General features: G+C 37.3%; 1 protein-coding gene across 3 annotated transcripts in view; it reads left to right on the top strand.

Moving 5' to 3' along the window:
- The window catches only part of FHOD3 (formin homology 2 domain containing 3), a 703,058-nt gene that overhangs the window by 538,186 nt on the left and 150,326 nt on the right, over positions 1-14,546 (top strand). For all 3 annotated transcript variants that reach the window (XM_044664978.1, XM_044664968.1, XM_044664960.1), the window contains exon 11: positions 12,740-12,853. In XM_044664978.1, coding sequence (XP_044520913.1) covers positions 12,740-12,853 — 114 coding nt within the window. The remainder of the gene's footprint in view (positions 1-12,739; positions 12,854-14,546) is intronic.

Below are 14,546 nucleotides of genomic sequence, written 5' to 3'. Positions count from 1 at the left end.
AAGGGGAAAGTAAGAGCATAAATCATGTAACCTTGTTAACTTTTCTAAAAAATAAAAATTATTAAATGAAAAGAATTCAAACACAAAATAAAATAAAATAAAATCGCTACCTGCCATCAGGCCTGAATTTGAACCCTTGCTTTGTAATTTGCTACCTGTGTGACCTTGGGCAAACTACCTTTTTTTTCTTTGCACCAGTTCCCATATGTGTAAAATAAGAATAGGATGATTCAAGTTCTCTCTCACTTTTTTTTTTTTAAAACTCTTACCTTCTGTCTTAGAGTCAATGCTGTATATTGGCTCCAAGGCAGAGGAGTGGTAAGGGTAGGCAATGGGGGTCAAGTGACTTGCCCAGGGTCACACAGCTGGGAAATGTCTGAGGCCACATTTGAACCTAGGACCTCCCGTCTCTAGGCCTGGCTCTCAATCTACTGAGCTACCCAGCTGCCCCATCTCTCTCACTTTTAAGTCTTAGGATTCTGCCTGCTTATTTGGCCCTTCACTGCTTGCCTACCACCATCCCTTCCCTGATGCTCTATTTATCTGCCAGATGCCCATCTGGTATCCATCACAAACCTCCATCTTTTACTTCCTACCTAAATCCCTTGATAAGTCATCTGTCTCAACTTCATTCCCACAGCATTACTCTCCTCAAATTACTGCCCCCTGCAGTTTCTCCTGCTAGCCTCTGGTCCTAGATATCACCAGTCTGATTCACCCTATTATATACCCCCTGAGTCCCAGTATTGACAAAGACCTTGTAAGAAGAGGGAATGGTGTGAATCAACCCAATACAGGAAGGTCTTCAGTATATCTAGGAACTAGTGAGTACAGCAGTTTGGTTCAAATAGAAGGTTCAGAGACAACTAGGTGGCTCGGTGGATTGAGAGCCAGTCCTAGAGATGGAAGGTCCTGATTTCAAATCTGGCCTCAGACACTTCCTAGCTGTGTGACCCTGGGCAAGTCACTTAACTCCCACTATCTAGCCCTTACCACAATTCACAGTATTGGTTCTAAAGCAGAAGGTAATAGTTTAAAAAATAATTAGAAAACTCATGTGAGAAGTAGCTGGAGATAAAGTTGTTAAGATAAATTAGAACCAGATTGTAGGAGTCTTATTTAGACTTTGTCCTGCAGGTGGTGGAGTCACTGGTGGTTTTTAATCAGAACAGTGTCATCAGCAGACTGATGACAATAACAAGATTAATGTGTTAGCACTGTGGAGATAGATGGCGAGGTTGGGGTTCTGCATGTGGGAAAATAAGTTCAGAAAGCACTATGATACCCCATATGGGAGACTTAGTCCAGGGGAGGGTATTGGGAAAAGAAAAGAAGGTGCTTTTTTGTTATGGAGATATCAATCACTTTTCTTTTAAACCCTTACCTACTATCTTAGAATCAATACTGTCTATTGTTTCTTAGGCAGAAGAGTGGTAAGAAGTAGGCAATAGGGGTTAAGTGACTTGCCCAGGGTCACACTCATAGCTAGGAAGTGTCTGAAGCCATATTTGAACCCAGGACCTCCTGTCTCTAGGCCTGGCTTTCAATCCACTGAACCACGCAGCTGCCCCTATCAATCATTTTTAACTAGCTAACAATCATCCAGGCATTCCTCCAATTATAAATGGGTTGTGCTCCAAAAGTCTATTTTTAAATCAATTATTTGGAAGTTAGAATATATCTTCTCAGAAAATAAATGTAATAAATAGAGATTAAGTTCCTGGACCAACCTGCAAATCCTTATGGATACATAATGCACCATAAATGCAACACTAGTATGATTATAAATTGAAAATTGGAAACAATTTCTATCTAGCTTATCTCTCACATTGCTCGGAGTGCCAAATGCCATGGACTTTGAATTCTTCCTAACCTTCCTTGATCATGAGTGGACACCTAGGGGCCAAATTGCTAAAACTAGGGAATGAATTGGTTCCTATGCAGAAATACTCATTCAGAGATAGGATAAACTGAAACAAATAAGAAGTTGTCACTGGAAGGACATTGGAAGAATCTCTCTATGGAGATTGAGAAATGCTCAAAGACATGGCCCCATAATTTCTTTAGAGGTCTAAGTAGAATAAAAGTTTTTGGTGAACAAATAGCCTAATGAGGCCTCTAGACTCTACCCCAGAAAAATGTTTATAAATGCAAAAAAATTAAATGTACAGGATTACATAAGAAACTAATTATATCGAAATATCATTTTGCAATTTATTTTTAGATAAAATAACCAGACCCCAGGTTAAGAACGCTGGTCCTAGCACATTTCCCAAGCCTCAGTGACATTTGATTATTTATCGACTTCATTTGTACTATTAATTGACTACATTGATTATAAGTAGATGCCTTCCCATCCCTACTCTTCATCTTTTGATCTAGGGAGACTCACAAGAGGCTCTCATACTTGAAACCATTTAAGGTTGCTTCTTCACCAGGGACAGGGACAGATTTTATGTCCAGGAAAGTTATTTATTTAAATGGTATTGGGGTCCCTGTGCCATCTTAATGAGGGCAAGATAAAGCTGGCTGGCTTTGAAATTTATTACTGCATCATCTTAATCAACTCACGGTATGGCTGAAGAACCATGAAATTTTTAGTATGGTGGAAGGCTTATAAAGGCTGCCTCTCCTCGAGGCTTGGGTTAATTCTGCTTTCAGGGAACCAGTCAGTATTAAAGTCAACTTGACAGAAGGGCCAACTACATATGGCACTGGTTTAGCTTTTGGGCTAAAGGCAGAAGCTCTGTTTGGGTGGTCATTGCGTGTGGTGATTAGATGCTGTAGTTCCTCAAGGTAGCAATTTCATGCTTCAGAAGCCACCTTGACTGCCAACAGTTCCTTTTCCCAGGAGGCAAAGCTATTTTTTGCCCCAGATAAGTTTCTGGCACAGAGGCATAATGGGTCAGTTTTCAGGTCCTTCTAGAAGACTACCTCAAAAGAGCTAGTTGTCCCCACTAAAGGATGTTTGGGGCTCAAGTATGCCAGGAAGAGCGTGGCAAAGAAACTCATGTTTAGTTCAAGGAATGACTATTTTGAGGGTTGAAGTCTCCAGTCCTTGGGCGTCTCATGTATGTCTATGAGCAAAATAGTCAGGGTCCAATTATGAATCTGCAAACCCAGAAATCCCCCTGGGATTATATTACATCCACATTTTGAAGACCTATTTTGACTTTCTTTTGGTCTAACCACACTTGTTAAAAGTTCCCTCCTGTTCAAATGGAAATGTTTCTTATTGTATATTGGGGAGATGGTGCTCACAAAATATGGAGGAGGCCTGTGTGGTGTTAAATAAGCATAAAGAGTTAGGTCATCCTCTGTGGAATTGCTTGTCAGCTCTTGGGGTGGGGGAAGAGAGGAGGGAAAGAAAATGTATTATGTAAAAATAGAAAAATATTTTTAAAAATAAAAGTTAAAAAAGTAGAAAAAAGAGTTAGGTAATCCTAATAAAATCAAGATCAAAAAGAGAGAGAACATTTTATTTCCTAGGTGGGTATAGGTTATGTCATTTACTTAGCAAGAAAAAGAAAGCATCTGAAAGAAAGGAATCAGAAAGCCAGAAATAGAGATGCTGCATCTATCATTCTTGATTATTTCTCCTCTATAAGGGATGAAAGAAAAAAATAGAATTGAGAAAGTTAGATGCTAGGAAAAAAATCAACTGAAAATTATATTCTGTTCAGTAAGTAATTGTTAATTACTGATTATGTGCAAGGCAAGGTGTTGGGAATAAGAGGTAAAAATAACAACTTCATTCTCAATGAGCCAATGTTCTCCCAGGAAGGATTCAATATGTTCACACATAAATACAAGTGAATTTTAGGAGGGACAGACCAAACACAACTGGAACGATTAGGGAGACTTGCTTCTGATCTAAGCTTCAAATGAAAATGAAAATTTGTGATGTGAAAGTGAAGGGGGAGTAGATAATTTCAGGCATAATTTAAGGCAGGAACCTGTGTGGATACCTGAAGGCCAGAGATGAAATGCTAGTTCAAGGGAAAATTCATCATGGAGTTTCACTGGAATGTAATATGGAAGGGGGATGATAGTAGTAAGGTTTCAAAAACCTAGAAATTGAAAACTTAACAACCAGAAGGTGCTTTTTGTACTTAGTTATGTGAGTGAAAGAATTTGAAGGACTTTTTAAAATATGAGAATAATAATAAAGACAAGGAATGATGATATCCCTTTGTATCCTGGTAGTTTTAATGTTTAGTTTAAATATTATATTTTCCTAAGTTAAGGTTGTATGGCTTTGTAAAACAACTATATTATTATAAAGGGACTCTATTATGAGAAAAACAAGGAACCATATTATTAGAAAAATAAAAAATTAGAAAAATTCATTGTTTCATCAGAACAAACTCAAGCAGGGAGCCACCATCTTGAATTCTAAAAAAAGACATTTGAGCCTTGGAGTGGATCGTGTGACACATTACTGCCCTCAACTGGCAGTTATTGCTAAATGGCAAGGGCAGTTCTGATGAATAAATCCCTTTCAGAACTGAATCTGTAACACTAAATTTGGGAAGTGAGTAGTGTTATATACTTTGTCAGTAGTGCCTTGCCTTTTTTTAAAAAAATCATTTTATATAAAACAAATATATACTAAATGTTTTATATTCAGACAGTTATGAATTGGGGAATATTGTGCAAAAAGCATTTTGTCTGTTCCAAACCTCTGTCACCTGAGAGCATCAGTACTTCACTGCCCTTCTCCAGTTACTGAATTTGAATGCAATATAACATTCATAATAATATTTGACATGTTTTTCACATTTCCACTTGAATGTCTTGCCATCACTTCAAACTTGTGTCCAAGAGTAAACTCATCATCTTTCCTTTTTAGCCAACTCCCCCTTCCCAAATTCCCTGCTTTTTTTCCATGGCACCACTAAAGAGAAACAAGTACTCCACACGAGCTCCATTCCAAGCTTCTTTGTGGAACATAGCTTTTCAAAGTCACAAGAAGTCATCCTCCCTGAGAGAAGAGAAGAGAAATCTTCAAATTATGTTTGTCAATATGACCTTAACAGGGTCAAAGACAATTGCTAGTCACTCATGTTTCTGTAACAGATGGATACTACCCAAGTATACTTCTAAAAATTTTTTCCAATGTTGTCATCTCTTCTTATTGGATATCTAATTATAGATTTTAAGGAAAAAATGAAAAAAAAATTTGTTAGTGTTTAAGATATTTTATTCTAACACTTGAAGCATACAGAATCACAGACCCTCAGAGTTAGCAAGAATCACAGGATCATAGATTTAGAACTCTGAGGGATCTCAGAGATCACATAGTCCCACCTAGAAATGAACTAGAATCCATTCAACACATTCAGCCTCCACTTGAAAAACTTNATTGTTGTTGTTCAGAGGCATCCAATTCTTCATGACCCCATTTTGGGTTTTCTTGGCAAAGATATGGGACTGGTTTTGCTGTTTTCTTCTCAGGTTCATTTTATAGATAAGAAAACTGAGGCAAACAAAAGCTAAGTAATCAGTTCAGGATCACATAGCTAGTAAGTGTCAGAAGTCAGGCGTAAACTCAGATCCTTCTGACTCCTGGCTCAGAGCTCTGTTCGCTGTGCCCCACAAGCTCTATGCCAGGAGTGCGTGTGGAAAATCTACCTATTTTTCCATCTAGCTGACAGAGAGAGTTCTTAAGCATCAACCCAGTAAAGCCATTATTCCTCAAAGCCCCTGAAATGTTGTGCCTCCCTTGCAAAGCCAAAACACGGCTGGTTAGAGCCCCATCCCTTTTTCCTAGTCATGACTTCTTCCTGGTGATTTCAAGGGAATGTCCATGAAGCTGGGGCTTCGTCCAATTTCCCAGATTCCCATGGATCAGGAAAGGCCTCAGGTGATTCAGATGCTGACCCTGCCCTTCTGGAAGGCAATGTTGGAGGTCCCTTTTTTTTGTCAGGAAAGGAAACTATTCCGTTGCTCATGTTAGATTATAGGACGACTAGGAATACTTTCACTTTGAACTAATCCAGATGCATAGTTAACCATTCTCAGGTGGAGCCAGTGCATGGTCCGGCTCTAGCCCTCATGATGCCTGGCCATTTTCTCTTCTAAGTAGGACCTAAGGCAACCACTACCCACTAACCATGAAAGAATTCTTTGGAATTCTGCCTTATCTAGAGGTGCTTTTTTTTTACCACTGAGCTGGGAACCAACCCTATTACCTTCCAAATATCTTGACTTCAAGAACAGCTTTAAGAGAAAAAAGGCATGAGCTTTCTTGCCCTTCCATGGCACCTGTGCTTGTCTCATTAACCTGCTACCCAAAGTCTCACTGATTTTTTGTTGAACTTACACTTTTCCTGGGCTAATGATAATAAACACTTTCATAACACTTTGCAAATCACTCGACATTCATTATCTTATTTGAACCTCAGGATAGCCTTCTGAAATGTAGCTATCATCGCCCTATTTATTGCTCTGACTACATATCCCAGACCCTCTTTGAAGAAAAAAAATGGGTGAGGAGTTAAAGGGCATGTGTTTCCCTTAAATATTCTGATCATCATGCTCTCAGCCATGTCACAATCAGAAACTGGTACACCCAAGGGCTGCTGGTGGGTGGCACAGTGAATAAAGTACTAGGCTTGGATTGAGCTTAAATCTCAGAACTAGTAACGTAGACAGTTACTAGTTGTATGACTCTGAGCAAGTCACTCAACCCTACTTACCTCAGATTTCTCATCTGTGAAAGGATTTGGAGAAGGAAATAGCAAATCGGTATCTTTGACAAGAAAACCCTAAATAGGGTCATGAGGAGTCAGGCATGACTGAATAACAACCTACTTCTCTTCACCTCTGAAATTTTTTTAGTCTCTTTATAAAAATCTTATTTTATATGTGGATATGGTACGCTGGAATCTCCTACTTCCCCATGGCTCCCACTTTCCTGCTACCAGCAAGCCATAGCACTTGACTCAGTAGCTCCTCCTACTAGACACTTGATTCTTTTCCAGTGAGGGCATCATTTTCTTTCTTTCTTTTTTTTTTTTAAACCTTTACCTTCCATCTTGAAGTCAATACTGTGTATTGGCTCCAAGGTAGAAGAGTGGTAAGGACTAGGCAATGGGGGTCAACTGACTTGCCCAGGGTCACACACCTGGAAAGTGTCTGAGGTCAGATTTGGACCCAAGACCTCTCATCTCTAGGCCTGGCTCTCAATCCACTGAGCTACCCAGCTACCTCTGAGGGCATCATTTTCAATGGAACTGGCAATACCATTTGTGGGCTTACACCATTTCATAGGTCTAAAATTAATGAGAATCACGAGTATACAAGTAAAGAAATGAAAGAACAAATAAGCATATGTTTGTGCCTGGGACTTTGAGCTGTCTCTATTTAGCAGTTCCTAGCTAAAACCTGAAGGATGTATATATTAACTTTTACAAGGGACATGGCATCCCTAATCACTTTTGTTTTGACAATCCCTTTTGACCTTTTCTGTGTATGTCATCTGGAATGGTTATAGTTTTTGTCATCTTTAGCTACATAGTTGTATTCATTTTTTAATTTTATTTTCTTCACCTTGTATCACAAAATTGTTTATGACCTCATATTTCTTTGCATTCTCTATATTTGTTTTTTCTTATGATGTATTAGTGTTTCATTCCATGCTGTTCATTTGTTATAATTTATTCAGCCATTACTCTATTATTGAACATTTAAATTATTTCTAATTTTTTGCTTTTATGTACAGTGATATTGGAAATATATTTGTACAGAGAAGTCTTTTTTTTCTGGTCAATACCCTCTCTGTGGCATAGTCTCAGTAAGAGGTTCAATTAATCAAGAACCATTTAAAAAAAACTATTAGCAATTCTATGTGGCTTTTCAAAAGATTGGACCAATTCACAACTTTGACCAGCAGGGTCTAAATTACCATAATTTTACCACCATTGAATTTTGCTAGTTTGTATTACCCTGGTTAATTATAGCAGTGTTATATGGAATCCCAGAGTTCTTTTAACCTGTATTTCTGTTATCTTTGAGGTTTTGAACATTTTTCATGTGGTTGTTGTTATGTGTGTTTCCTCCTTTGAAAACTGCCTCTTTATATCGTTTGACCAAATGTCTATAGGAGGACAGGTCTTAACTTTTAAAAATCTGTGTCATTTTCTCATAAATATTGTGTGTTTGACTTTTATCAGAAGCCGAAAAACTTTTCAGTGAAGTCTTTGCTTTCTACCATGACCCCAGCCTCAGCTTTTCTGGTCTAAACATTTTCCTTTGTCTCCACAATCACAACATGATGGTGGGTGGGAAATCACTGATAATAATTAAATATATACTAACTTTTTCATTGAATATTTAAAGAGATAAATAAGATTAATATTTGCTTAAAAATAAGATTCGGAGTTTACAGAAAAAAAATTGTAAATGCCTTCTACCATCTCCAACAGTGTTATCTGATCAGAGAATAAATACTGCTCACACTGACTGATTTTCCAGTGTTCAAGAAGTATTGTTTTAGTAATAGCTAACATTTTAGCATTTGATCCTTACTTCATGTAGGCCTGGTTTGACCATTTGTTAAGTTGACTACAATGGATTAGATAGCCACAATGCCAATTCTCTTTAGACACTAAGAAAATGAAAATCAGCAGACCGTGTATTCAGCACTATAGTCAAACAGGTGCACGGGCCCCCCATGAGCCAAAGGCAGCCATGAATAATGGCATTAATAAAACCTGAAGTCTCTAAACCTGAAAATCTTAGCTCCCAGGGCAAGTAGATTATGCTTCAGCCCTGCTCTCCTTTAGCTTTTCTGTGTAGCAGGCTGGAATCACTTGTTAACCCAGACTTGACAGCTCTCCTTTAGCATTTCCTTTCCAATGGTGATGACTTCAGAATTTCCCTTGGCTTTTGGCTACAGTTTCTCCTTTGAATAGTTAGGAGGTGAAGGCCTTATCTATCTGACCTCTTTTTCTGACACATTTTTGAGAATGAACTCGGCCTTTTTTTTTTTTGACACTGATCCTGGATTCTCCTCTGTAGATTTTGAGAATTAAACCCTTAAGGCTGCCCATGCTCCAGTTACATCAGCTGATTTAGCAATCAAACTGGATTGGTCAAGAGGTGATCAAATCTTTTACCTTGTGATTGGTTCTTTTGGCAGTCTCCAAAATAAGTCAACTATATTTAATTTTAGTTGAGCCATATAGATACAAAAGTTGATGTAACAATCTCTGAGAGACATTCAAATTTTTAATGTATTTTATTAGAAATTGCATGCCTCTTATACATGAACTACAGATGAAGCACAGTATAACACAAAGAATATATAAATAAATAGAAAAAGGGTGAGTAACCCAGGCTCTGGATGGGAACATCTACAGAGTACCTGCAGTTTATTCTTTCTTTCAACTTTCCCACCTAGTTTTATTTCCATTCCTCTTTCATCCTTTCTCTTTTTTTCACTTTCTCTCCATTTAATGCTTTGGGCATACCAGAGCCTTTCCCTCTGAGATTACATCCACTTAAACCCATGACCATTCCCCTAAATACAAAAGCATGAAGCTCATGAAGATCTTCTATGGCATTTTTCTCTTTCTCCTACTTTTGAGATTAGCCACTGGGATGAAGCAATGTAAATATTGTTAGTTAGTCAACACACATTTATTAATTAATTATTATTCCAGGCACAATTGCCTTCTATGACTAGGGATACAAAGAAAGCCAAGAAGAAAGTTTGGTTCTCTGGAAGGTCCTATTCTAATTCTAATGAGGGAGACATCATATTAATAACCAGGTACATATAAGTTATAGTCAGTATTGTGAAAGGGAATTCCAGCTCTTTCCCCAGTTAGGTTAGAGCAAGGGATTAAGAATTCCCTTTTACAGTATGCATACAATGAGCTGGATCCAGACTTGAATGAGAGTAGAGATTAGTCTGCATCTCATTTGGGAAATTAGGCTATGCTTTTAATAATCCTATACTGCTTGCTGCCACAAGACACCATCTCTGAAATACCAACTTACTCCTGATGTTGTCATATGGTTTCCAATAATAAAACATTATCTTCTCAGAGAAAAAAATTTCAAATGTTTAATAACCCACAAAAAAACGATGTGGGGTGAGAAGAGCATGGTATGTTTCCCCTGATGATGGAGACCTTATTGCCTGGAAAGCTATCAGAAAGATATTCTAAGAAACAACAATGGGCTCATTTATTGTAACAAGGGAACGAATTGACCATGTATGTACGTTGGAGGAAAAGGGAGTTTACATATTTGGCTTATAGTTTATAGGATTCTCCAAAGAGGATAAGAGGCCACCATGATTCAGTGGAAGTATGTGAACAGATGGGAAGAAAATGAAAAGCCTAGGATTTGTGGGGTCTATATTGTAGGTTTCTGGCTCTGAGAGAAAAAAGAAAGCTCCCAACAAGCCAGAGCTAACAATCCAAGGGAACCTGAGAGGTCAGGGGACATAGCAGAATTGGGGAGAGAAGGACACATGAGATATCTTGGAGAGTCAAAGACATCTGTTCTATATATAAAGGTTTTCTTTCATTATTTTAAACTTAGAGTTTATCTGGAAACTCAGAGTTAAAATCTCTATCTTCCACTTTTAAGTTGACTTTTGATGTAGTTTTTATAATAGCATAGCAGAGTGGATAGAGTGCCAAATTTGGTATCAGGGAGACATAGGTTCAAATCCTACATCAGATTCTAACTTCCTCTGTGATACTGAGAAAAGTTACCTAATCTTTCCTATCCTTAGTTTCTCTATCTATAAAATTGGAATATTTATAGTACCTACCTCACAGCATTTTTGTAAGAAATATATATATGTACATATATATACATATATGCCTGTATATGTATATATAGTACTTTATGAACCTTAATGTGCTACATAAACATTAGATTTTATTATTATTACCTTCTCTCTGAAATATGTATGAAAAAAATCAGTCTTCTGGATAGCAAAATATGAGCAGAGTGTGTTTTTAATGATTATCACATATCCAGACAGTTGTTCATAAGTCAAATCATGCCCTAGAGGCGAGAATTATTCTGAAGGGGAAATAGTCAATATGGGCTTTATGAGTAGGCTAGAGGGTAAAGTAAATTTAATATATTTAACCAATAATTCATGATGATCTGTGTTTACTCCATGGACATTTTTCAGGCTGTGATTAATGGCTAGTGAACAGGACCAATTGATAAAGGACATCTGTTTCTGAAAAACAAAAGGAAGCCTCAGGATATGTGCATGTTCTGCAACTATCATGTCAGTTAAATATGATCATAGGGTGATAAAAATGTAAGAAAACTAAATGGTTTGGGGTTTTTGGCTCTACAGACAATCTTGGATAAAAACACTGATATAAGAGCCCCTAGCAAGGTCATTCCAGAAGCTGTGGAAACATTTTCTCTTTGATCAATAAGCACTTCTTGAAGTTGGATTTGTATGTGTTTATGTGTGTCTGTGTGTGTGTGTGTGTGTGTATTTGTGTGTGTCTGTTTTGATGAGTGGAATAGATATTGAAAATTCTAAAGCTCAGGGGTTTTTGGGAATGGTTTTTCTTTTCAGAGATACATCTTTAACCATAATTAAATTTTTGGAGACACTTCTTAGGTAGTAACACCTATGTTCATTAGGGAGAAAATGCTTCATGTTAAAACTGGAAAGAATTTGAATTCTTTTTACTCATAACATATTTGTTACCAAATAATTTCCATGTCTGTTTGTAATAAAAACTGGACAATAATCCTAGTGTTTTTCTTTCATTTGTTTAGAATGAACTCTACCCACTCATGTTTTTTGGCTTTTTGGCTCCTTTACTAATAATCAATTATCAAGTCTCAAACTAGTTAATAAATTTCTGTGGAGAATGCATGTAGGGCTCTTCAAGTAGCATTTTCAGTTATGTGGTGGGGGTTCCCTTCTCATTTAATTTCATTTTCCAATTATCATATTTTTTTTATTTTGTAAAGCAATTCAAACCAAAGAATTATTTTGGATTGTCAGATTCATACTAAGCTTTGGACAACTGGTTTTCTGAGGAAAGGGGAGGAAGAAGAATAAGCATTTATAGAGTATGTCAGATACTATATTGAGCACTGTTACAAATATCACATTTAATCTTCACAACAACTCTGGGAGATAGATGCTACTATTATCTCTGTTTTATAATTGAAGACACTGAAGTAGGCAAATCACATGGCTAAACGTATCTGAAGTCATATTTGAACTCAAATCTTCCTGACTCCAGGTCCAAACATTTTATCTACTGCACTATTCATCTGGTGGTTAAATGTTCCTTAGAGGAAGTTGTTCCTTAATTGACAATCAAGAGTTAAAAGAGTTATGAGGACAACTCACTTGGAGTAAGCCATCAGGTACCATTTTTCAATAGTACCTGATTTTCCCTGATAAATGGGTTAACCCATTATTATGGCTTAAATCCAAGGTGATAGAGCTCTTCCATCTTACAGCGATCCCATGTGTCCTCAATCCTCTCAACCACTACTCCATGTCCACAGCCCCAATCTTCCCCTGCCAAAATGCAGGTTTGGTCAATGTCAACTCCTCATTGAAGCATCCTCTCAGTGAGAAGGGATTGGTTCTCCTTGGATGTAAGGAAGTGCCCTTTTGCCTCTGTGTAGAAAACAAGGGGCTTTGTTGCATCTTGCTCATTTGCTGACTGATGTTCTTTCTCTCTGTCTTTTCCATCTCTGCTTGTACTCCTGGACTGCCCAGATATAGCAACTATGGCAGCAGCTCTTATTTCTCGACGAGAGGCTATTCAGGATCAAGTGCACCTACAACACCTACTTCATCCCTCTCACCATACCAGGAGTCCAAATCAGAACGGTTGGTAAATGATAAATATGTCAGTCCTTTAATGATTCTGTGATCTAGACATAAAGAAAAAAATGAAATTTTTAATAATGGAGTACTGCCAGTAAAATTATTAGAGAGAATTGAGGAAATTAGAAGATAGAGCAGCAGAATTTTAAGTATTTGTCTTTAGAAAAAAATATTCTAAAGGGAAAAAACATCTAATCATTGCCCTCTCTTATTGGAAGAATATAATCTATGGATTATTTAATCAAAGGTGAAATATTAATTGCATTCCTGTCCCTAACTGATTTTCATAAAAGGTAATATTAAAAATTCAATCTTTCCACCTTAATTTGTTCTTTTAAAAAACTATAGGGGGCAGCTAGGTGGCTCAGTGGATATAGAGCCAGGACCAGATATTGGAGGTCCTGGGTTCAAATGTGATCTCAAAAACTTCCCAATTGTGTGACCCTGGGCAATTCACTTAACCCACATTGCCTTGTTCTTACCACTCTCCTGCCTTGGATTGATTCTATGACAGAAAGTAAGGGGTTTTTTAAATTGTAATTTTATTGTGAATGCCCAATTTTATGCCACCACTGGAAAGATTTCTTAGGAAGTATAAAGAAATCAGGTATCCATTAATTTTTTTAGTAATTAGTCTAGGATTGACCAGATTATATCACTGAGCAATAATCCAAAAGTGTTTGTATTTTCTCCTAAAAGTACAAAAGAATTTTATGGCAGTGTAGAAGAGATTCCATTTGTCAGGAAACTCTTTGCTACAAATGATCCAATTGTACATTGGTCCAGTGGTTACTCTTTAACCCAATGGATATCATTGCTCTAATTTGCCATAGCAGACAATTTCAATGGTCAAAAGATTTATCACCATGCATGTATGGCCTTTTGATGTCGGGCAGCCTCTCTGAACTTATATGGACCAATCCTTAGATGGGGACATTTGTGAGCCTGTTTGGAATCACTTTCAGCTTGGTAGGATCTCCCAGAACTAGGGGGCTTCTAAAGGACTTATTAGATAGGGCACTGGGTCCAAAGTCAGGAAGATCTGAGTTCCAAGCCAGCCTCAGACATTTGCTAGTTGTATGGTCCTTGGTAAGTCACTTAACTCTTGTTTGCCTCAGTTTTCCTGTATGTAAAATGAGGCTCATAATAGGACCCATCTCACAGTGTTGTTGTGAGGCTCGAATAAGATAATATTTGTAAAGCTCATAGCATGGTACATGGTACATAATCTAGTACTCTATACATGTTAGTGAGCTATTGGGCTTTTCTGGCTTAGCCTTCACAAGCCCATAATCACCTGTGTGCTACAGTGAGGCAAATTAGAGAGATCTTTAATTAAGCAAGAAGGAATTGAGGATACAAAAAATGAACAATTATTAACTGAAAGAATTAATGATTCAAAAGAGTGAATTTAAAAGGGCAAGGTAACTGATTCTTATTATATTATGTCAAGATCAGTTACTCTTAAATAAGCTCTAACAGGACCTGATAAATTCCAGTTCTTATGTTACCAATTGACCTCTAAATCATGGATTCCTCCAGTCCAACTCCCTCATTTTAGTGAAACCCACAGAAGAATCATGATTTTAATTTTATAGAATTATGAGAGGCAATTAAGTTACCTGGGTTTGAATCCTGCCCTGAATACTTTTTGGTTATAGAATCACAAGGAAATCATTTATTTTCCAACAGCTTC

This window comes from Gracilinanus agilis, chromosome 1, assembly GCF_016433145.1.
Source record: "Gracilinanus agilis isolate LMUSP501 chromosome 1, AgileGrace, whole genome shotgun sequence".
In the NCBI taxonomy this organism is placed as follows: Eukaryota; Metazoa; Chordata; class Mammalia; order Didelphimorphia; family Didelphidae; genus Gracilinanus; species Gracilinanus agilis.
The sequence above is the reverse complement of the archived record's forward strand: the minus strand, read 5'-3'. Positions and strand labels throughout refer to the sequence as shown.